Below are 24,267 nucleotides of genomic sequence, written 5' to 3'. Positions count from 1 at the left end.
ATAAAATAGAAGCTTTTACATACTGGGGTACATAATGTACCTACTGTACTAAAGCCCCATATACACGGCGCGAGAACTTGCATGCAATATTGGTTGTCGGTAGAGTATGCCTCAAGGCATTAAGTCCGTCTTTTTCTACCTTTGACTTGTTTTTGTGCAATAAAGTTTAAAATCAATAAATATTCGATACATTGCTAACTACAGAGTACCTACAATGAATTGTCGATCGACCAAATATCGCAATGTAATAAAAATCACATGCTAGTTCTTGAACCGTCTAAATGGGGCCTAAGAGCCACAAAAGTTGATTCAAAATGCCTATAAATATTTCCTCGGTAGCAGTAACTATTTTTTTTATAAATAAATCAAGTTACCGAAATATGTTGTTTTTTTGGAGAAGATGCAGAATAGGCCCCATGCATGAACTATGGGGGCAGCATAGGAGGACGTAGCCCACAAGGTGGCAGAACCGACGATGCACAAGGAAACGTACTGACGAGAACGGTAGATGGTAGCACTTGCTTTGGCAATGTACATGTGCACATAAGTTTCTGATTCAGGCCACAGGATGGCAGGCCATCCAACGCGCACGCACAATATTCCTCTATTTCAATTCTCTTTGCCCATACATAGGATAGACTGTGCATAAAATAAAACAACTAAGTATATCAGTTTCGTACAACTTCTTTACATTCTTAGAAACACATTGACATAAACGCAACTCTTTACAAAGTTTACAACAAAGTAATTAATTACATAATGATAATGATTATTGTTAAGAATCGAAATAAAAATCATTTATAACACTGCAATAGACAGAAACTATAGTCAATTCGTAATTTGGTCTACAAAATTCTAACCCCAAAAGTTTTTTTTTTAGTCTTTACGCATATAAATCCCGGTCTTTTGATAGGCTTACATGGGGGTATAGATCCAACACGTAGAGGCCCTTTGGAGAGCTTTAATGTCATGTAGAACGCCTGCTGGAACCCGTTCACAGGCGCAATGAAATGAAAACTGTTATTTTTAATAATAACTAGCGTCTGCCCGCGACTTCGTCTGCGTCGAATGATGATGATGATTGTTAAAAACTACCCTATATCCTTCCCGGGCCTCAAACTAGGGCTATAAACTAATATACCAAATTTCATCTAAATCGGTTTAGCGATCTAAAAAACGTGAAGAGATAACAGACAGTTACTTTTGCATTTAACCTTTTGGACGCCAATGACCGATATATCCGCACCGCAGGTTCAACGCCAAAGACCGATTAATCGGTCACAGACCACAGAGCAACATAGACCTACGTGCATATGCATAAAGTTCAATTTCAATTTTGACACTTCGGTCCGCATGACAGTTTTTGTGTTTGACACGGCGTCGAAAAGGTTAAAGTATTACTAATATTAGGATGATATTAAAAGGTAAGAGGTAAAATAAATAAAATTAAGCATTTTAGCTAAAATCACGTTTTTGGAGGTTAGAATTTTGTCAAAAACGAATAAACTGCAGTCTGTGATGTAACATTTGATCTACTAATAATAAAAAGTCCATAATATCCTGTTCTAAATAACGCACCACTAAAGTGGCATTCACTCGTAAATTGAATCCTTATTACTGGCTCTCTCACACTGTCCCAGTGAAGAAAAGACTGAAAGAGATAACATGAATAACCAAATCTCAAATTTTGGCGTGAAATCTCAGTTCATCCTTTTCACACTAAATCAGTGTGGGAGAGATGGTCATAAGTCGCCTGCGATTGGATACAAAAATAATACAAACTAATTTGGACTTAAAAAAAATTGGCAACATTGATAATTGGTAAACCTTATCATAGCCGTAACAGACTACCGCACCGCACCAATGTCGCGGTGCGGTGCGAAAGTCTTTTACGCCTTTGTAGTCTGACAAAAAAGAGTAGAAATTAAAAAGTGGGAATACTGTAGTCCTCCCTTTCAAATCAATCTATATAAGAAAACGGGACCCACTACAGTATTGCCACTTTTTAATTTCTACTCTTTTTTTGTTGTCAGACTATAACATTGCAATAAAGTTAACGAATAATCAACGCCACCTACCGGCGTTAAGGCTAAATTAGACGGTACGCCGCATGCGAGCTCCGTGAGGCTGCGGACTGGGCGTCAGCGGCGAGCGGCAAATCAAGACCGTTCATACATTTGGTCGAGCGCAATGTATAGTCGCCATCAGATATATCCGAGCAGCCAAGGTGTTCATAAATATCTGAACACGCCTCTATTGCCAAGGCGTTAGAGTGCGTGTTCAGATGTTTTTATCACCTCGGCCGCTTCTATATATCTGATGGCGACTGTGTGAACTTCTTAACTTGCCGCTAGCGTTCATTCCGCGGCCTTATATTTTCTAGGTACAAAACTCAATCGACCGATCAAATATCGCTTGAAAGTTACGAATCTCGCATACGAGACGCACCATTTGGGGCTAGTTGCACCAGCTTGCCAACGTCGTTTTTGTTTGTATGAAAAGTTTGACAGTCCTGTATTGAATGATAGTTGGCGCCGCCATATTTAAAGTTGAAGGTGCAACCCGCCCTACATAAAGGGATCTCTTAACTTTTTGCCCAGCCATGGCTACCCATCCGTTTACTTTTAGCAAGTCGGATAGTGGAGTCCATCTAACTCCACACTGACTCTTACAGAGATAAAGTGTGGAAGTGCCGCCAATATACTCTGGCAGAGCATCTTTGTCAGTAGAAAAAGACGCCAATTTGGAAAAACCCTATGTGATTTTCCGAATTGGCGACGACCTCCCATACAAATTTTGAATATGAAATTTTTCTATTGACATGATGTCTTGCCAGGGTATATTTTCCTAGGAATTTGACGTTTAGATATCTTCAGTATCTTCACAGTCACTAAAAAGTAAAAAGTCAGCGCCGAGTTAGATTGCTCCAACTCTCCTCTTTCCTTGTTACGGTACTGAGGGCTGTAGTCTAGAGACCCCTAATCTAAATAATAGTCTATTCAATAAGCTTCTTGGCCTTGAAGTACCGGCGGAGGTAGAGTACCTGCCACGTGGCCAGCCCCAGAAGGCACACCATCGAGAATACGCTGAAGAAGAGCACCCTGTTGTTTGTTGACTCTGGAATATGAGAAGGAAAATTATTTATGATTGATTCAAATAAAAGTTATGTTATGGGCAGGTACAAAAAAAGGTTTTTGTAACTCGCGAAGGGTACATCAAAAGGACGTAGTTTAGCGAAAAGGATCCGTCTTCTAAAATGTGTCATTTAAATGACTTCATCAAACATCTTTATTGCCTTTTCCTTTTGACAGAAACTTCAAGTTTTATTGATTGTATTTTGTGGATTGGATCTTTTTCCATTATTTAGATTAACTACTAACAAATTAGAGATCTGAGTATTTTCCTTTTACAAGTTTTTTGGAAACGATAATTCAAATATTTAATTTTATTCTGCAAGTAGGCCTCATGCAAGGGCTCTTTCACAATTCACAAGTCAAACCAACATTAAAAGTGACATCATACATGAAGAAAAATACATAGCAACATTTTATAATTCAGTCTAGTATGTAATGTACATAAAAACGAAACTGTTTGGTGTTGCAGTGCTTACATGTCTTTCTTTCTTGAGATTCTGTGGGGCTTAATCAATTTGTGTAAAAATGTCCTTTAATATTTATTTATTTATTTATAATTTCATTTCTAAAGTATATTTCTTGTCATGCCGAATCTACTGTGCTAGAGGTACCACACCATGGAACTCACCATTAGTGTCCCTCATCTCCTCTTCCCGCTTCCTCATCAGCGTGAAGTCCTGCACGATGGCTTCTGACAGGTCCTCGAGGCGCTTCAGTTCCACTTCCATCGGCTTCAGCGATCTGTTGAGACATGTGTGCTAGAGGTACCATAACATGGAACTCACCGTTAGTGTCCCTCATCTCCTCTTCCCGCTTCCTCATCAGGGTGAAGTCCTGCATGATGGCTTCTGACAGGTCCTCGAGGCGCTTCAGTTCCACTTCCATCGGCTTCAGCGATCTGTTGAAACAGGTGTGCTAGAGGTACCATAACATGGAACTCACCATTAGTGTCCCTCGTCTCCTCTTCCCGCTTCCTCATCAGGGTGAAGTCCTGCACGATGGCTTCTGACAGGTCCTCGAGGCGCTTCTGTTCCACTTCCATCGGCTTCAGCGATCTGTTGACACATGTGTGCTAGAGGTACCATAACATGGAACTCACCGTTAGTGTCCCTCATCTCTTCCCGCTTTTTCATCAGGGTGACGTCCTGCACGATGGCTTCTGACAGGTCTTTGAGGCGCTTCAGTTCCACTTCCATCGGCTTCACCGATCTGTTGAGCCATGTGTGCTAGAGGTACCACACCATGGAACTCACCATAAGTGTCCCTCATCTCCTTTTCCCGCTTCCTGATCAGGGTGAAGTCCTGCACGATGGCTTCTGACAGGTCCTCGAGGCGCTTCAGTTCCACTTCCATCGGCTTCAGCGATCTGTTCAGACATGTGTGCTAGAGGTACCATAACATGGAACTCACCATTAGTGTCCCTCATCTCCTCTTCCCGCCTCCTCATCAGCGTGAAGTCCTGCACGATGGCCTCTGACAGGTCCTCGAGGCGCTTCAGTTCCACTTCCATCGGCTTCAGCGATCTGTTGAGACATGTGTGCTAGAGGTACCATAACATGGAACTCACCATTAGTATCCCTCATCTCCTCTTCCCGCTTCCTCATCAGCGTGAAGTCCTGCACGATGGCTTCTGACAGGTCCTCGAGACGCTTCAGTTCCACTTCCATCGGCTTCAGCGATCTGTTGAGACATGTGTGCTAGAGGTACCATAACATGGAACTCACCATTAGTGTCCCTCATCTCCTCTTCCCGCTTCCTCATCAGGGTGAAGTCCTGCACGATGGCTTCTGACAGGTCCTCGAGGCGCTTCAGTTCCACTTCCATCGGCTTCAGCTTGGCGGCTTCACCGATCTGTCAAGACATGTTCGTTGACAAACGTTTGTAATCACCCTTTGACCGCCAAAAGCGTCAACTGTAGGCCAAGCACATGATTGGCGCGACAGTATCTCGCCGCGCGATAGATTACCCGTCTTTTTCTAACTGTATTAATTTAACAGGGACGGGTAGTCTATCTCGCGGCGAGATACTGTCGCGCCAATCATAATATATGCTAGCCTGGCTGACGCGCGCGGCTACTGCCCAATATCAACCTTCGTGCATTCCGACAAGGTGACGTGACGCGACGCACACGACAGGCGTTGCGTTCAAGGGGTTAACATTATAATGGATTTATTAAGTTGAATTAATAAAATATGAGTTTAGGATGAATTGAGGAGTAAAAATTGAATTAATTGGGTTTTTTTCCTGAATACCTGAGTTACCTGACATATAGCATGCCAAAATAGGAAGTCATGAAGTCAACTAGCAACATGCATACCAATGAAAAAAAAACCTACCACCCACAACCATGTTTAAAAAATGCAAAAGGGTCGATTCCATCCACGGTAAGAGCGCGAGTCCCAATTTGCAACACCCTTTGACCGCCCCGAGACGTCAACTGACGCGCGCGGCTACAGCCCAATATCAACCTTCTTGCATTCCGACAAGGTTCACGATGACGCGCCGCGCAGGACAGGCGTGGCGTTCAAAGGGTTGAGGCAAACACTGGATTAAATGGTAACTCTTTTTCTTGGAACACAAAGCCGCCTAGATGGTTGGTCTGTGTCTCGGAATGACCCAAAAGTTACAAAACAATAAAATTGGCATGTTCTTTGAAGCCCCATTTAGACGGATCCAAAAATTGGATGCGATTTTAGTACATAAGTATATTAAATAAAAAACCGGACAAGTGCGAGTCGGACTCGCCCACCGAGGAATTCGTTCTTTTTTAGTATTTGTTGTTATAGCGGCAACAGAAATACATAATCTGTGTAAATTTCAACTGTTTAGCTATCACGGTTCATGCATGAGATGCAGCCAGACAGACAGTGGAGTCTTAGTAATAGGGTCCCGTTTTTACCCTTCGGGTACGGAACCCTAAAAAGTGATGAAGCCCTCCAGTGGCGGAGCATTTGGAAAGTGGTAAAGTGGTGGCGCAATGCGGTACTTAGTCAATCGACTGAATTCATTGTAGTCTGTAGTTAGCAATGTATCGAATATTGCATGCAATTTCTTGATGCGTCTAAATGTGGATTTATTCAGACAATTTCAACTCAATAGAGGTATGCTGTTAGTATTGTTGCAATGACAAACACACGTTATTTGTGCATCTAAAAACCTAAAACAACACTTCAGATCAGAATCATCTGAATTTACCCCAAATCTCTGGCAGATTGTCCATTGCAGATGCAGAACATTGATGTGAACATAAGAATTAATAAAAATATAAATTATAAGTATAAGAAGCAGTGGAAAGCAAATAGTATTTTAAAAACTTCAATAAAAAACAAAAAAAATAAGATGACAAGTATACTAAATAAAATGTGAAAAAAGCTATATTCACATTCATAGAGTTAAAACCAAGATAAGTCTGCAACGATTTTGATAGCACACGCAGTGCGAGTGTTATTTATACCTACGTCATAATTTCATAGAAGTTTGAAGTTTAAAATAACACTTGCACTGCGTGTGCTATCAAAATCGTTGCAGACTTAATAGACTTATCTTGGTCTAACTCTATTAAGCTTATAGAATATTATTTAAACTATAGTAAATGGTATGTGGCTTTCAGTGTCCCGGGACCATCTGTCCCAGACATTTGACAGCCTCCACGTTATCAAGAGCTTACTAAGTAAGACTCAAGCAAGACCACACAGCAGTATGTGAGTGCTTAAGGCCTGTGCACACCGGATGGGTGTGTGTACGTGCACGTGTGCGTTGTAATATACAGATAAGAGACGTGCACGGCTCCAACATTTTAGGGCACGCGCACGTGAACTCTCGTCAGCAGCCAATGTGCTCTGGCTGTGCAGAGCTTGCGGAGCCATCAGTATACAGTCTGTATGTATTCTTACTACAATAAGGAAGATAGTATTTATCTAGGTATATTGCTAACTATAAGAACTATACCAATCTAGAAAGCTTTCCCAAAAAATCCAAATATATTCCTAATAGTTACGTTTTGGTGATCCATTTAAGACGAAACGGGAGCTGAGCTAAAAGTCAATTTTGAGATTTCAAGCTGAATATACCCGTCGCTCTGACGGGGCGTGAGAGACTGTATTTGTGTGTGTAATGCACGCACACAGATGCGTACGCTTGCACCCGCGCGCGCCTCATTGCCGACAATTTGCAATGTTATTTTTCGTGCGTTACTGCCACGAGGCGTTCACTTATTACTTACTGTGTTGCGATTGAATTTTTTGACCCGGCTTACGTTTACGGAACTCGATAATCTTTCTACTACTGTGACTTGGCTTTGTTTACTTGACTTTGCTGATCAGCTTATTGTTTTGGACTCCGTGAGTTGTGGTTACCTATTGGACCGCACGCAATTCATCTACCTTTATTCAAGTAATTAAGCGTAATTAGCCGAAACCTTTATAAGAGTGTAATTCATAAGAAGTACATAAGATATAATTTATGTACTGGTTTGCTGTTAGCTTTTAATTGTATCACTTTACATATATGTTACTCAAATAACTAACACGGTTACACTGTTGTAAGAACATTATTTTTCAGGTAGGCCTTATTATACCTACTATATATAGGCCTTATTACCTCCTAGTACCTTAGTAGTAGTAGTACTACTACGGAAATTGATTCAAAGACTCAAGACTGACTTAAGTGGCAGTAGGGTGTAGGGTTTTTTCTAGGCTTAATGAGTTCGCTGAAGCTTATTTTTTATACTTAGCGCACAGAACCACTAGTTTAACAGTATCAGCTCTAACCACATGTCACCATTTTGTCCTTTACGTAACAAACTCAGGGGCCCAGAATATCCGATGTACCTATCAAATCAAGGTTCTGTACCAAATAAGGCCCGGTTATTATAGTTCGTTATTTTTTAGCATTAGAAAGAAAAGAAGGTAAACAATCATGACGTGTCTTTTTATTAATAATTATTGAAAAACGCTTTGAAAAATTAGTTTATATTACTTATGAAAGCAAAAGAATATAAAAAAGTATATGATTAATACATACATACATACATACAATCACGCCTATTTCCCGGAGGGGTAGGCAGAGACCACGGATTTCCACTTGCTACGATCCTGACATACCACTTTCGCTTCCTTCACATTCATAACATTCCTCATACACGCTCGCCGGTTTAGGGTGCTCTTGCTCATTAATATGATTAATATGATTTATAATTCTAACATATTTGCTATGACTTATTTTTCAATGGTAATTTTTAATAAGACATGTCAAAATCTGTTACCTTAATGCAAAAAAAAAACGAACTTTAAGCGTGCTAACTTTCAAAATTTCATTTTTTATAAGATAGTATAAGTATATGGGCAAAAATTTTGCGTCCATGTCCACCAGTGAGTAAGTGATTGAGATACCTAAACATTTAACCTTATAATGTAAAATGATATAATTTACTAACCTACTCGTTTAATTTCAGGTAGGTTGAATAAGGAACCAAGTAACCATGGGGAGGAGCAGTATTTACTAACATTTTCTTTTTGGGTCTTCAGAGTGTATCGTTTCCTTTTTTTTGCACATATTACACTTAAATATATATTCTCTGTGTAAACCCTTACGTCTTTCAATGACAAAGGCAAGATCAGCAAATGTACAATTTGTATGATCGTGCCTGATATTTGAGATCACAGAAAATAAATATTTTAAATCCACTATTCTGCGACCTTCTAAAATTTTGTTTTATCATGATTCATGATCAAAAAGCTCGGATTCAATAGTCATATCAAACGTCGATTATGCAGTTGATGATGAGCTTGCATTTTCTACCATTGGCTTGCTGCAAATGCATCAACCGGTGGCGATAAACTTTGCCCTCTTGTAAAACAAATTACTATTGTGATTGTGTCCAGCAAAAGGCCAAAATTCGGATTACTTTCCTGTTTAAAATATTACTAATTTATTCATATTTCAGATTAGGTACATAGGTAACTGTCTGAATGTTACAATGCCAGCTGGCAAATTCTATCACATTGGTTTGTTTGGTAGTCATGGTAACATTCACTTACATTGATATCCTTATTAAGATCTGTATCTTATTATCCAGACCTTAAAATATTGCCACCGTTGCCCTTTAAAAAAATACTGTTTAAATAATTGGCTACTCAAACAATGCTTCTATAGTATAAATAATGACTACACAAAAATGGGTAGTATTGTATATAATGCACGAAATAAGGCCCGATTCTTAAGCGGGTTTAAATTTTGAGGCCATGTCCGCTAATACTATAGACAAAATATCAAGTTTAATAAACACAAAAAAAAAAACATTGATGGGCCTTATTTTATAATTTAGGCCTTACTTTGTAATTTAAAGTAGAGTTAGGCCAAGAAAAATCTATAGCGATTTTGATAGAACACGCAGTGCAAGTATTATTTCAAACGTCGCTTCTATGAAATTATGACATATAAATAACACTTGCACTGCGTGTGCTATCAAAATTGCTGTAGACTTTTCTTGGTCTGACTCTAAAATATTCTTTATTACACCACAAACATAAAAACAAATTTAAAAAAAACCGGCGAAGTGCAAGTCGGACTCGCACACGAAGGGTTCCGTACCATTATTTATAAAAACGGTCACCCATCCAAGTACTGACCCCGCCCGACGTTGCTTAACTTCGGTCAAAAATCACGTTTGTTGTATGGGAGGCCCCACTAAAATTTTTATTTTATCCTGTTTTTAGTATTTGTTGTTATAGCGGCAACAGAAATAAATCATCTGTGAAAATTTCAACTGTCTAGCTATCACGGTTCGTGAGATACAGAGATACAGACGGACGGACGGACAGCGGAATCTTAGTAATAGGGTCCCGTGTTTTACCCTTTGGGTACGGAACCCTAAAACCGATTTACAATGTAGATACAGGTAGCAACAGGCGGTCTTATCGCTGTTAGTTCTTATTCTTCGTTTGTTTAGCATTAGAGTGAAGGTGACGTGTCTTTTTTAAGCATGCAATCGTATAATTATTTATTAGCTTTTTTTGTAATAGTTATGTACTTAGTGGTTAATATTAGTATTTACTATTTTTTTTTTCAATAATGCTTAAAAACGAAGTATAGACATGACAACCAAATATTAACGCCATTGTAGGGCAGGATATACAGAACATGAATTATTTGTACTGTCACGCTCCGTGATTGTTGAGCCATTTAGGGTTCTAGCTAAATTGGACATTCCATAGAGCACGAGTAAGTATGGAACAACCAATTCAGCTAGGACCCTAAATTGCTCGACAATTACGAACCGTGCCTGTAGGTACCTAAAAATTTTGTTAACCCATTTTAACCATGCAATAAAATATTTTTGATTTTGATTTCTAATTTGAAATATTAGAATCAAAAAGTTCATAATAAATTGTATATCATAACTACAAAAATGTGTTCCCTACTCTCAACCCAAAACCCCTTGTATCTTAGGATCTAGATATTTTCACACAAGACGGTTTATCGATAACTTCTTACATCACTAGATTATCGACATTAAATGTCGACTATTGCCCATCACTTTTCTGGCTGTGTACGTATTTAGAAACTTGACTCCGCCCCTAAAATTAGTGCGATAGGGACAACTGCAGCTGAGGCGAAAAATCCTGCGTAAAAATGACAAAAATCGAGGTTTCGTAGTCCTCTTTTTCCTCCCCCAAAACTTAACCAATCGTAACCAAATTTGGAAATCTAAATGATTATGAAATTATCTGTGTCGGACCGTTTTGCTTTTTTGGCTAATTGATATCAGTTTTGAATACCACGCCTCTCATTGCGGCATAGTCTATTAGGCCATTTTGGCCGTTTTTGAAGGGCTCTAGCGCCTTAAAAAACAAAAATATCAAAAAAAGCAAAACGGTCCGACACAGATATTGACAATATTAATCTGTGTTGAAAAAATCATTGCTCTAGCTTCAAAAACCACGGAGGAAAACGAGGACTACGTTTGTATGGAGGAATGACCACTCCTGTTGGCTCTTAAAGACAAGTCACATTTGCCGAAAGATCAATCTACTTTGAACCTTAAATCGGATTGCTAACGTTGAAATTAAATTGACACGTATGTGGCCGATAAATCATACTATGCCTAAAAAGGGTTAATAAGATAGGATACTGCAAGTGTGAGACTCAAGTGTTCTTTAATAAAATTAAAAAAAAAAGTAAAACCAAAATATTATTTTGCTAATCCGCGAAAAGATAACGTGCTAGTCAATCAGTGCTAACCCGTTATACTTACTTGCGTATTTTTACATGCAATTAATATTCCCACCCTCCCACCGCAAAAATAAATACGCAAATAAATATAACAAACCACCACCAAAAGAATAAACCTCGACACGTGTTTCGCCTCTCTACGAGGCATCCTCAGGAGTTGTTGACGGTCTGACGCCCGGCAACGGAATGACCTGTCTAGAATGGTCGGCCATATTTATACCTTGACCACTCCCCCTACCGTGCAAGTGTGAGTGAGATGGAAAAATTCGTAATAACGGCGATGACGCAACATTCAATTGTTCGTTAAGAATCATGCCCCTATTGTTGTACCTAATTATTTCCAGTTGTTCCAGAACACCCAAACGCAATCCCTTTTCGCAAACATGTAAAATATCAAAAGAATGATTCTCAGATAAAGTGTGACCTGTATCTAATAAGTGCTTTGCAAAATTGGACTTCTCTGGATGGTTATGTCTATATGACGCAACATGCTCTTTATACCTAGTAGTGAAACTACGGCCCGTTTGCCCCACATACACTTTATTGCAATCGTCACAGGTAAGCTTATAAACTCCAGACTTTTTCCCATTCTCGATCTTATCTTTGCCATTGCAAAGCTTTGAGTGCAAAGTAAGTAAAGTAAGTTTGCAATGGCAAAGATAAGATCGAGAATGGGAAAAAGTCTGGAGTTTATAAGCTTACCTGTGACGATTGCAATAAAGTGTATGTGGGGCAAACGGGCCGTAGTTTCACTACTAGGTATAAAGAGCATGTTGCGTCATATAGACATAACCATCCAGAGAAGTCCAATTTTGCAAAGCACTTATTAGATACAGGTCACACTTTATCTGAGAATCATTCTTTTGATATTTTACATGTTTGCGAAAAGGGATTGCGTTTGGGTGTTCTGGAACAACTGGAAATAATTAGGTACAACAATAGGGGCATGATTCTTAACGAACAATTGAATGTTGCGTCATCGCCGTTATTACGAATTTTTCCATCTCACTCACACTTGCACGGTAGGGGGAGTGGTCAAGGTATAAATATGGCCGACCATTCTAGACAGGTCATTCCGTTGCCGGGCGTCAGACCGTCAACAACTCCTGAGGATGCCTCGTAGAGAGGCGAAACACGTGTCGAGGTTTATTCTTTTGGTGGTGGTTTGTTATATTTATTTGCGTATTTATTTTTGCGGTGGGAGGGTGGGAATATTAATTGCATGTAAAAATACGCAAGTAAGTATAACGGGTTAGCACTGATTGACTAGCACGTTATCTTTTCGCGGATTAGCAAAATAATATTTTGGTTTTAATTAGTATGGATTTCCGCAAAGTAACGCCTGATTCTATTCACTATTTAAAAAAAAAAGTACTTACACCCTCATAGTTTTTGGCTTCAATTCCAACTTTGATGTCCAGATGAACATCCTGGCTCACGCTACGGCGTTCTGAAAGAAGAGAGAATTATAAATTAGAACAAAACAAACTTGACAACCCTCAGAATAGATGAAGCATAGAACTGGCAAAACTATAATATGCGGGTCCACACATTACGAGCCGCCTCGCGAGGCACATCCGCCTGTATAGAGTGTGTAGACGTGCCTCAGCCGCATTGCCGCTCCACCGACAGAGCTGCCTCGCGCGGCAATTTTCTCGCGAGGCGGCTCGATCTGTGTGGACCCGCGTAATTGTGCTTTTTTAACAAGCTTTTATTAGGTCGACCTGTATGTAACTAACTATGTAATGGAATCTAAGGTAACTAATTTAACCATCTTCCAAGGATCGTAGCGTCATGAAAATTGGCAGCTGTATGTAGTTCTGATGACAATACAATAATATGGTACTGTCGAACTGATCTGATGATGGAGACAGGAGGTGGCCATAGGAACTCTCGACCTGTATGTAACTAACTATGTAATGGAATCTAAGGTAACTAATTTAACCATCTTCCAAGGATCGTAGCGTCATGAAAATTGGCAGCTGTATGTAGTTCTGATGACAATACAATAATATGGTACTGTCGAACTGATCTGATGATGGGGACAGGAGGTGGCCATAGGAACTCTGTGACGAAACAACGCAACCTAATTGTGTTAGGGATTTTTAGAATTGTCTCGATGAGTATTAGTTGCTGCCGTAAGAAAAGTACAGTCAGCGATAAAAGCTTGTACCAAAAATAAAATTATTATTAAAATTATAAACTTATTATGTTTATAAGTGCAGTGAACACTAGTCAACATTTGGGCAGGGGTGCAAAAGCTAAATAAAACAAGACAATCTCATGAAGGCACTTTTTTAACCGCTTAAACACCACGCCTATGGAGTGCGGCGCGTCATCGTGAACCTTGTCGGAATATATTGGCCTGTAGCCGCGCGCGTGTCTTTAGCAGTCAAATGGTTAAAGCTAGTATTTTGCAGATAGAGCATTTGGGGAACCTCTTTCAAAAATGGTAAAGGAACATTTTGATAAGGGTAACTATCAGTGGCGGCGCGTCAAACATATCCATAGGCAAGCCGGGGCTAATTTGGCTTACATATTTCCTTTACAACTCTGCTCAAACGTCCAAAAACAGGAAGCCGGTGCTGGGAATCGGCTTTTATGGACACGCCGCCACTGGTAACTATGCACCTTAAACTACATATTTGAATGCAGAACTATACAAAAATTGTTGAGGCATTCAACCTTTCAGTACCACAGTATTTTGCATTATAGCTTGTTTGCTTAAACATAGCTGACAGGAATGCTTAAAATTGATGAAAATAACTGATGATTATACACAGGACGCTACTATCATAATCATACAATGGTACTTGTTATTTAATTTTTTTCATGCCAGCTTTAGCCAATCAATGCTCCACAAAATACCCATGTCAGTGCAGAAAAGTAAATAGTGCAAGTGAATCATATTGCCAACTTACGTCTCACATCTTAAACAACAAAATGTAAATGTTAAATCAATAAGATTATTCAATAGAAGTAGTATATATAGTAGTAAATTACTAAGCAAAATGTGCTTATAATATTGCATTGTGTGCATTACTTTGTAGCACAGCCACCATCAGATATATCAGAGCGGCCAAAGTGTTCCCAAATACTTGAACAAAACCTCACAGCGTTATTATTATTTATTTAAATATAATTTTATAGCTTAAAACTACACAACTTTGATGGCCTAGCATCCATCATATCACAAAATCTGAGGCATTCACTTCTCACCGCTGCCTATTGCGACACAATCAAGTCGCACTCCGGTGCTAATGTCAAGATCGCATTCAATTGTGTAAGAGAGCGAAGCAGAGGAGAATTTATATGCAACACAGTGCGCGCCGCTGGCACTGCAAACAGATCTCGTTGCCGCGGTCTTAACGCCATCCTAGGGACGATCGATTAATGATCATGTCCTCCATATCCTAACTTTCCATACTAATTTAAGCAGCTAGTAGCAAAAACATCTATAGCATAATAATTAGGGTTACAAGTATTCTCAAATTTTGAAACAACATACCTGGTGGCACTTTAGAAATGAAGCACACCTCAAAGGTGTCATAAGTTTCCGTCACAAATGTGAACTTGCCCTTCGTAATTGAGTCTTTCTGTGACAGGATGTGGCCTTTTGAGTCACGGATCTGTAATGGAGTTAAAGATTGGCTATGACATATTGGAAGTTATAAGTTTGTTTCTAATTGGAAAAGATAAACTAATTTCACATCAAAGCAGCACTAATTCTCAATTAACTAGTAACTGGTATTTAAGTTACAATCCTTCCTTCATGCAACCAGCTAATTAGACTGAAAAATAAAGCCTTTTATGAGTTCATACGATATTGGAGAAGATGTGAAACCAATAGGAACTATGACTTTAGTTTAGTTATTGGTCAGGAATTATGGCTTTAGTCAACTTACAGTGTAATCTACTCTCTGGCCGGCAACTTCTGTGACTTCATACTCTCCGGCCACGAGGACATTCGCGTGCAACTCCTCTTTCAAACACTTTTGGGTGTTCGGAGCCAGGCTCCACATAATACCCTCTGAACCATGCCAGAAAACACTCAAAATGAATATGAGATAGTAAACCTCCATATTTTCTATTCACTAGATCTAAATTATTGCAATAGATTAGTTTCAGTTCATTACAATCAAGAAAGGAAAACAAACATATTCTGTGTCAAAAAGACCGATGAGTTGGCCCGAGAGAACGTCGTCGGCGGCGTACTGTAAAAAGTTGCCATGTTGCTACTTTTCGTAAATTGGAACGCTTACAAACGTGGCTAAGTGAATATGTATCAAAACTATCAAAGAATATAATACCCACAAGATATGTATCATACATGAGTATCAACGAATGAAAAATGATTTTCAAATAAAAAATATGGTGTTAATATAATAGCGTTACAGAAAAATAAGGAGTTTAGTACTGTTAATTTCTAGGTTTGGTTATGATTAATTTCCCTATAGTAAAAAGCTGCGTAAATAGAACCACTTGGGAAACATTGCGGTAAAATAAATTAAGCTAAAGAAATACTTAAAATACACAGTACATTATCAAAGTAGTTTCTATTAGTAACCAATAAGGTATATTTTTGAATGTCATTATCTTTAAACGTGAAAATTTTGTAAAGTAGTATAAACGTTCTAGTTTTTGTACTAGTGTTGTATCTTCCATTGCACATCTGCATTTTATCGATAACATAGTACTTATTAAAATCGGACCAAGCTAATGGTCTAAGATCCCACATATATGGTCGACCTTCACTAATCTGTCTGACGGATGAAACTATGAAAATATGAAAGAAAATATGTTCCAGAACATAAATAAATAAGGTTGCCTAAAAAAAAAAGGTCAAGGCTATTTTTAATAAAAATTTTAAGGCAAATTTCACCGATTTGTCTGACGAACGAAATCAGTTTCAATGGAACGTATACAACTTGTACAACATAAATCATCTAGGTTGCCTATCTTTTTCCGGTTACTATTATGTGGTTGCCGTGTTTAAAGAGGTGATTTTATATTGATAATTGCACTCATCTGTCTGACGCTTGAATTATACATCAAAATGATGGTAATTTTATTGTAAATACAATGGAAAAAGATACCGGAAAAAGATAGGCAACCTAGATGATTTATGTTGTACAAGTTGTATACTTTCCATTGAAACTGATTTCGTTCGTCAGACAAATCGGTGAAATTTGCCTTAAAATTTTTATTAAAAATAGCCTTGACCATATTTCTTTAGGCAACCTTATTTATTTATGTTCTGGAACATATTTTCTTTCATATTTTCATAGTTTCATCCGTCAGACATATTGGTGAAGGTCGACCATATGTGGGATCTCCTACTATAACTTTGCATGATATTTGCAATGACAAAATATGACAATAAACACAAGTCTTGCTTATTTCTGCTTATAAATGGATTACTAGGACTTTATATACTCAGGACCAGAAGGATTTTTGGAAAATATTGAATACTTACATTTCTTAATTAGGTTAACTTGAAGCTTCTTTAAATAAATTCTTTGAATAAATTGGGTTAGAAATAGTAGCATGCGGTCTAATTAGCAATTCGTGTATCCCTTCTTGTGTAGACACAATTTTATGATTTTACACATATCTGGATGTATGCCATTCTCCCGCTGCTGCCAGGAAGGAATATCGGCTCGTCTGCCGGTGTCCCGCTGCGGGACATGTTTAGGTTATCTCTCTTGACGGAAAGTCGAGTACCAAAAATAGGTTCTTCACTGCTCTAACATATAACAATGCGAGATCGTTAGACAAGAATAGGCTACAGTTTATCAGTATCGTCAACAAACTGAACAAACTTTTAAGCTTTTATAAATACTTCATGATTCCGTGTTTAATTGGGTGATGGTGCATTGGCCCGCCCAACCGATGGCAGACGCGGCAAAATATGAAAAAGGAGGCCGGCATACGTAGCCATTTTATTTCTCTCCCGCTGCGGGAATTTGGCACACGAAGGGCTATGGAGCTGCCCGTCTAACTAACGTATAAATAACACTTGCACTGCGTGTGGTATCAAAATTGATGCAGACTTATTTTGGTCTAACTCTAAACATTTCAAAAGGAAAATATGGATGCCTGGCATATTTTACATCGACAAGGAAATGCATTTTGTTGTCGACAGTCAAGCTGTCAAGAACAACACTATTTAAAGTAAAAGTGAATGTCAAATAACAGTTTCCTAACCCTAATTCTGCGATTTTTCCAAATATTTTCGTTTTGAATCATTCAAATTCGATTTCGTGTTACTTAAATACTGTGTTTAAGGACGACAAACTATTGTGTTGAAAGAAACTTAAGTTTTGTGCGTCGTAAAGGGTGTGAATGGTGTGATTGACCTCCGAAAACCTGACAGCTAACAATTTTCTGATTTTGGAGAAAATATTAGTAGTAATATTTTCCCGGACTTTAATTTTGAGACTATCCTGTTGATTCCAGTCCACAATAAAAGTATCAACCTCCTAAATTTACAAGTAAGTTAGTTTTATCATGTTGCAATAATATTATAATATGAAATGTTTACATAACATTGCAGAGTGTATCTTTTCACATTATTCATACTTTTACTGATATTACAAATATATTCAGACTACTGAGAACGAGACTTATAACGTACAGACTGTATTATGTTTTAACATGTTTCTTTTTAATTTCGCAAGTTGCTTTAGAAGTGATAGTAAAATTAATGTACAGTCAGCACCAGCAGTTGCTATAAAGCAGGCGAGGTGTTCAAAATTACCTTGACGCGCTCTTATTCTCTTAACAATCAAGTCACATCAAGATCATTTTGAACACCTCACCCATTTAGCAACTATTGCTGCTGACTGTATTATATTTATATTATATTGTAGTATTTGGGTGCCTACCTTCGTATTTAACATTTGAATAATAGGAGTATTATATTGTATACAAAACATACACAAGTTCATTAAATAAATATTATGGGACATTTTTACACAAATTGACTAAGCCCCACGGTAAGCTCATGAAGGCTTGTGTTGTGGGTACTAAGACAACAATATATATTTATAATATATAAATACTTAAATACATAGAAAAACAACCATGACCAGGCATCGGAGTTTTTGTCGCATGGTAAGACTAATAGCAAGCTATGGAGTCGACATTTGCCATAAATGTAAACTCTTATTCATACTCATACTCATTTATTTAATTTATCTTAAAATGCCTTTAGAGCGGTCGGTCGTGTATATTATCTTAGTCGAATTATATAAAAAAATATTTTTCTATTACATTATGAATTCATAACTTCAACTATTTTAACATACAACTATACAAACTACATCGCTGCGAAAGACCTAATGTCATGTAGGTGCTGACCGCTGATAAAATTGATTAGTATTTATCATGTGTCAATCACTGGTGATTGCAAACGTAGTAGTTATTTATATCTGTAAGTGGTAAATACGTTGTAGAATATTCCATAATTAATTATTATGCCTAACCCAGAAATAGCTGCAATTTTGGCATGGATAGAGCCATACAACGATTTACAATATGACTATGAAAAATCTGCTATAGTTTGCTTGAGTTATGAAGTACAACTCACCCAATTGAAACATACATTTATTTTAAAACATATCAACAGTATTCTTCATCAAACGAAATCCACTGTAACGTCAATATACACGACCGACCGCTCTAAAGGCATTTTAAGATAAATTAAATAAATGAGTATGAGTATGAATAAGAGTTTACATTTAAGGCAAATGTCGACTCCATAGCTTGCTATTAGTCTTACCATGCGACAAAAACTCCGATGCCTGACCATGACTCAGGAACAAATATCTGTGTCATCACACAAATAAATGCACTTACCGGGATTCGAACCCGGAACCGGAACTTCATAGGTAGGGTCACTACCCACTGTGAGGGGGCCCTGGTGATACGCCAGGGCTGCCGGAGGGCGCCGTGGTTGAATGTCATCCCAGTCGATCCCAGTGCGCCCTCACGAACGGCAGAGAGGGTGAAACGCCGGAGTGGGTTTAGTGGGTAGGGCCCAATTCTCCCCCTCTCTTGTCAGGAGAGGGGAAAGGTGCGGCGAGTCCCACACACCGTGCATAAACGCATTCCCACTCCATCAAAAAAAAAAAAGGTCACTACCCACTAGGCCTGACGGGTCGTCAAATCATTATATCTAATATATGTTGCTTTTGTTAATTCCACTCTTTTATAGGTAACACTAGATTCTACTTGCAACTTCATCTGCATGGAATGTTGATGATTAAAAACTGGACAAGTGCGAATCGGACTCGCCCACTGAGGGTTCCATACTTTTTCTTCTTGACGTCTTTTAATTGAAAAACGCTTTTTAAAAATCAGTTTCTATTACTTATGAAAGCAGAAGAATATAAATGATCGTATTAGATTTACATATTTGCCGTAACTTATTTTTAAAATGTGTTTTTCAATTAAAAGACACATCAAGATTGTTTACCTTATTTCTAATGCTAAAAAAAACGACTACTAGTGACTAATGTAAGTTGACATGTGGTTTCAGGTGTGACATGAGTCAGAGCCCCAGCGCTGCAATGAGGTCCTCATCAGAGATATGTAGCGGCCAGCCGCATACACACTTCCCATAAAGCTCAGGTATTTCTATCCTCTACTTCTGATATCATCTAGCCGGGCCCCATACGTCAAACCTTGCCAAGCAAAATGAAATTTTATTTTGTCAACACAAAGTTTAAATTAGAATGGAACAGGAGACCTTTTTATAGGTATCTGGGCGGCTAGAGGCTGTATGACATTATTTCTATTTTTTAAACCACTGGCTGGGGTACCCGGCTTCGCTCAGGGAGTTGATATGAGATTGTATGGTAGGTACCTAGTTGGAATATAAGGATAAAATTTAAACTTTAAAATATTAGAGGTACAAATATTTTATTGAGAATACCTATTATTCTAACTATGTATTTACAAAAAATAAATGAATATTTTATTTTTCCACAATAAACATACATATTTAGTTACAAATAATAAATTAAATTAAAAGAACAAACACAACGTAAATACTAATAAATACACTATTTTTGTCAATATTATATTAAAAAATATTTTTTACAACTTAAAATTAAATTACAATTACTATTTACAATACTTGTTTATAAACAACATTTTTCATGTTGTTTTTCGGGGTATTTCCCTTCTTTGTCGGTCCCACAATGGTCACAATGTTCAAGAACATTCCACAATATTCGAGTGTGTTCTGGAACGTTTCACAATGATCTGGGACATTCCATACTATTCCTAACCATTCCACAACATTCCAGAATGGGCAGAATATTCCGGATGTTCACGACTTCACGAACGCTCGAACCCACGCCGGATTTTATTCTTAATTTTTCTCTTTGCATGATTTTTTATTTTTGGACGAAATGAATATATGTGTCACGTAATTGTTTACTGATTCTGGGAAAAATAATAAAAAAATTATAACATCAATTTTCACTGCAAAATCAGTGTTAGAAATTAAATAGGCTAAATCATATTTTTGTAAATATATAACTATTAGTAAGGGGTATAGGAAAAATTTTACTGCCTATGATAAAGTTTGTAAATATAAAATAATTACAAACCCCGAAAAATCTGCCCAAAATCACATACTAAAAATCATCAACTTCCAGGTTTTTCCAAGTTTTCCGACATTTCGTCTTTAAACAAATGTAATTTTTATAAATTAAAATACTGCGTAAAATTATGTAAAAAAACAGAAAATGGATTAGTGTTGAAAGTTGACAGTCTTAAAAATAAATATCAACCGCCTCCGAAAGCACCTTTATTTCAAAGGACAATGTTATGATGGAAATTTCCATCAGCATGCAAAGAAGGGTTAAGGTTCACCAACAGTATTCCATTGAAGCTTACATCTAACAAATATTAAAAACATGCTGAATGTATTAACTAATCACTGGTAAACACCAAAACACCACATGCAAGTAATTAAAAACATTTTGACACTATTTCGTTTTGAGATGTATGAATTTTGGTTTTGATAAAATGTAACTGTGGTGCACCGTGCAATGAAACCGAAGCAAACCAATGAATTCGCCGTACAACGTAGTCCAAGCGTTCGAATGTAGATGGCGCCTTAGTTAATCTAAGAAGTAGATATAAAGAAGTGCATCTCTAGATTTCTACAATTACTCAAGATATCCGTCAAAAACAAAATTACGCATTTTTAGAAGGAGTTTTCATGTTAATTGCTACATATTTTAGTGATTTTATTCTATCGAGCGAAAGCAGGTTTCGAACCGATGAAGTTACTAGAGAAAGCCGAGAAAGACCTTAATATGTATTTTTAGTATTTTTTAGGTATTTAATTTTTTTTGGAACATATCATGCTCAAAAACTCTGCTGGCTGAACCGGTTCTTTGCACTTTAACGCAATGCCATAAGGTCCAACAATTAAAAGTGTAGCTTATTTCCAATAGGGAGTATTACTGCAATGTCCTGCTGCCAGAGTGCTACTACTACTAGCACAAACCGTAAACCATAGAGATGGAGTAACTTTGTATACTACTAGCGACCCGCCCCGGCTTCGCACGGGTTAACAAATTATACACCTAAACCTTTCTCAAGAATCACTCTATTTATAGGTGAAAACCGCATGAAAATCCGTTCAGTAGTTTTTGAGTTTATCGCGAACAAACATACAAACACACAAACAGACAGACGCGGGGGACTTTGTTTTATAAGGTTTCATGAGAATGAGGAACTTCCTGTACGTAATTCGGGTTACTATCACTTCATATTAGTGCGATTGACACAAATATTTTAAACTATATTAGGTATATACCTACTAATTGTGACTGTAAATAAATAAATAAACTCTAATAGATTATTAAAAAAAAAACACTTAAAGGAGTTAGGTACATACGACGCAAAATAATCACGAATGTTATGCATGTTGCGGAAAATTTCCTAAAAGTTGGAAAAGGTCTCAGAACTTTCTGGTTATATTTTAGAAACGGAAAATATAAAATGAATTTTAAAAATATGAGACTTTTCCAAAGTTTTCCTTTGTAGAAATGTCGCAATTACGCTAACTTTCCAGCGCCCCATCAGTAGTTATGACCGGGACAGGGCTGCCAGTACATAAATCTTGATTTTACGATCCCGTGCCCGCAATTATACGAAATTCGATTGCATTATACGAGTACAAAATAAAAAAAACTATCATTTTAAATTGATTTTTTAATAACTGGTGAATATCGGTTTTCGCGGTAAGCCCCCAAATTACGGGGATCTTTCTCTTTTACTCCAATGACAGTGTAATAAGAGTGACAGAGAAAGATGCCCGCAATTTGCGAACTTGGATTTTAGCGGTTATAGCCCACGTTGACGTGTATTTAAGTAGTTGCCGTTCCATTAAATCGTATAACAGAGCGGCTACCGCGAAAACAGAAATTTGCAAATTGCGGGTATCTTTCTCTTTTACTCCAATGAAGGCGTTATTAGAGTGACAGAGAAAAATCCCCGCAATTTGCGAACTTCGATTTTCGCGGTTATAGCACAGTATTGGCACACTGTTTTTTTGAAGCATTGACAGTAGTTTGACATCGGTGTTTTTTTCGTATCCAATTATACCGATAGACCAACTATACGACATGTATACGAAAATAATTTAATTATACGAGTTTCGTAGCCTGTTATACGATCTGGCAGCCCTAGACTGGGAAAAAAAAAAGAAAAATGGCATCCGGGCTCAAAAGTCTACCCTAAACTCTTTAATCGCAATCGCAACAATAACATTGTTGTGCTTTAACGTATTGCGACGGCGGTGACGTAAGCGCGATGAAAGCGAACGTTTCAGCGGTAGCGTGTTGTTCCATTCAGACGACGGCTCGTTCCAAACTAGAAGACGTAACCGGCTTGCAACTACACGGCACTTAGGACGTTTTGCACGGTGTTACGCGGCGGGGCGCGCGGGGCTAGAATGTGGGTCGCGCCGTGCCAGTCAAGTTCAAGGCCACGCACGCGCGCCGGCCGCAAGATGGCGCTGATGTTCCATGTTCGAAATTTTGCGAGCGGGGCGCGGGGCGCGGGATCGGCGGGAACGAATTTTCGGTGCAACACATACGGAGCTGCACTCGTTTACTGACCGCCGCGACGCGTGGTAGTCTCTCGGTCTAGATTTCTAACATAACCTAACAACAAGCTACATGGATTGGATGGAGGAGGTGGTGAGTACACTATTTTTATTAATTTTCTGGCCATGACCCACCATAACATTGTTACTATTGCGCCTTGCTTGTAACTTTTTTTTGACAGGGCCTTTCCCATTCCAATATGAAAATTTTCACGTGTTTTTCCACTTATTTTGTAACTAAGTTAAAATGGTATAACTGAGTCATAAATTAGCAATATGAAAATGTTAAATTCCGCGGTAAATCTGCGGAAAAAAGCCGGTATACCGATATTAATTCTAATCCAATTGTATGAGACTTAACCAAATGCTATTTTCTGTATTAATTCTGATCCAATTAACATACGACTAATTTTAATATTCATCGTTCCTACGCAAAAAAATATTATCGAGCGCAATTTATATCCGTATTCTCATAATTAATTTTAATTAACCATTAACGCAACTGTTATTGCTTATTAATTGCACTACATATACGTTAACCATGTGTAACATTATAAAAACTATTAAAAAAAAATTGACACCAGAAAATCGTAAACTCAGTGTAGCGCCAGCCACAACAATACTAAACAATTTTATTGAAACGATTGTCGCTATTGTTTCTTCCGGCACGAAAATCCTGGCATGGCGCGACCTGCCTCAACAGATCGCCAATAGCGCGCGCTGCGTCTAGCGCTCTAGCCTACCGGCATTTGTCTTGCTGTTCTCAAC

The 24,267-nt window shown here is 38.0% G+C and overlaps 2 protein-coding genes across 2 annotated transcripts in view; one reads left to right on the top strand and one right to left on the bottom strand.

Moving 5' to 3' along the window:
* Nucleotides 1-664: 664 nt before the first annotated feature.
* LOC134799137 (transmembrane emp24 domain-containing protein bai) lies at nucleotides 665-15,581 on the bottom strand. The gene is made up of 5 exons (XM_063771541.1): nucleotides 15,272-15,581; nucleotides 14,875-14,995; nucleotides 12,746-12,816; nucleotides 4,859-4,985; nucleotides 665-3,117 (listed from the first exon to the last, which is right to left on the bottom strand). Exons 1-5 carry the CDS (start codon nucleotides 15,446-15,448, stop codon nucleotides 2,996-2,998), a joined length of 618 nt encoding a protein of 205 aa, XP_063627611.1. The 5' UTR covers nucleotides 15,449-15,581; the 3' UTR covers nucleotides 665-2,995.
* Nucleotides 15,582-23,306: 7,725 nt separating this feature from the next.
* LOC134799156 (steroid hormone receptor ERR1) overlaps nucleotides 23,307-24,267 on the top strand; it is a 59,807-nt gene continuing 58,846 nt past the window's right edge. The window contains exon 1 of the mRNA XM_063771564.1: nucleotides 23,307-23,593. Coding sequence (XP_063627634.1) covers nucleotides 23,573-23,593 — 21 coding nt within the window. The 5' untranslated portion in view covers nucleotides 23,307-23,572. The remainder of the gene's footprint in view (nucleotides 23,594-24,267) is intronic.

The sequence above is a fragment of the Cydia splendana genome, chromosome 18 (assembly GCF_910591565.1).
Source record: "Cydia splendana chromosome 18, ilCydSple1.2, whole genome shotgun sequence".
NCBI lineage: Eukaryota > Metazoa > Arthropoda > Insecta > Lepidoptera > Tortricidae > Cydia > Cydia splendana.
This window is presented reverse-complemented; position numbering and strand designations above follow the sequence as displayed.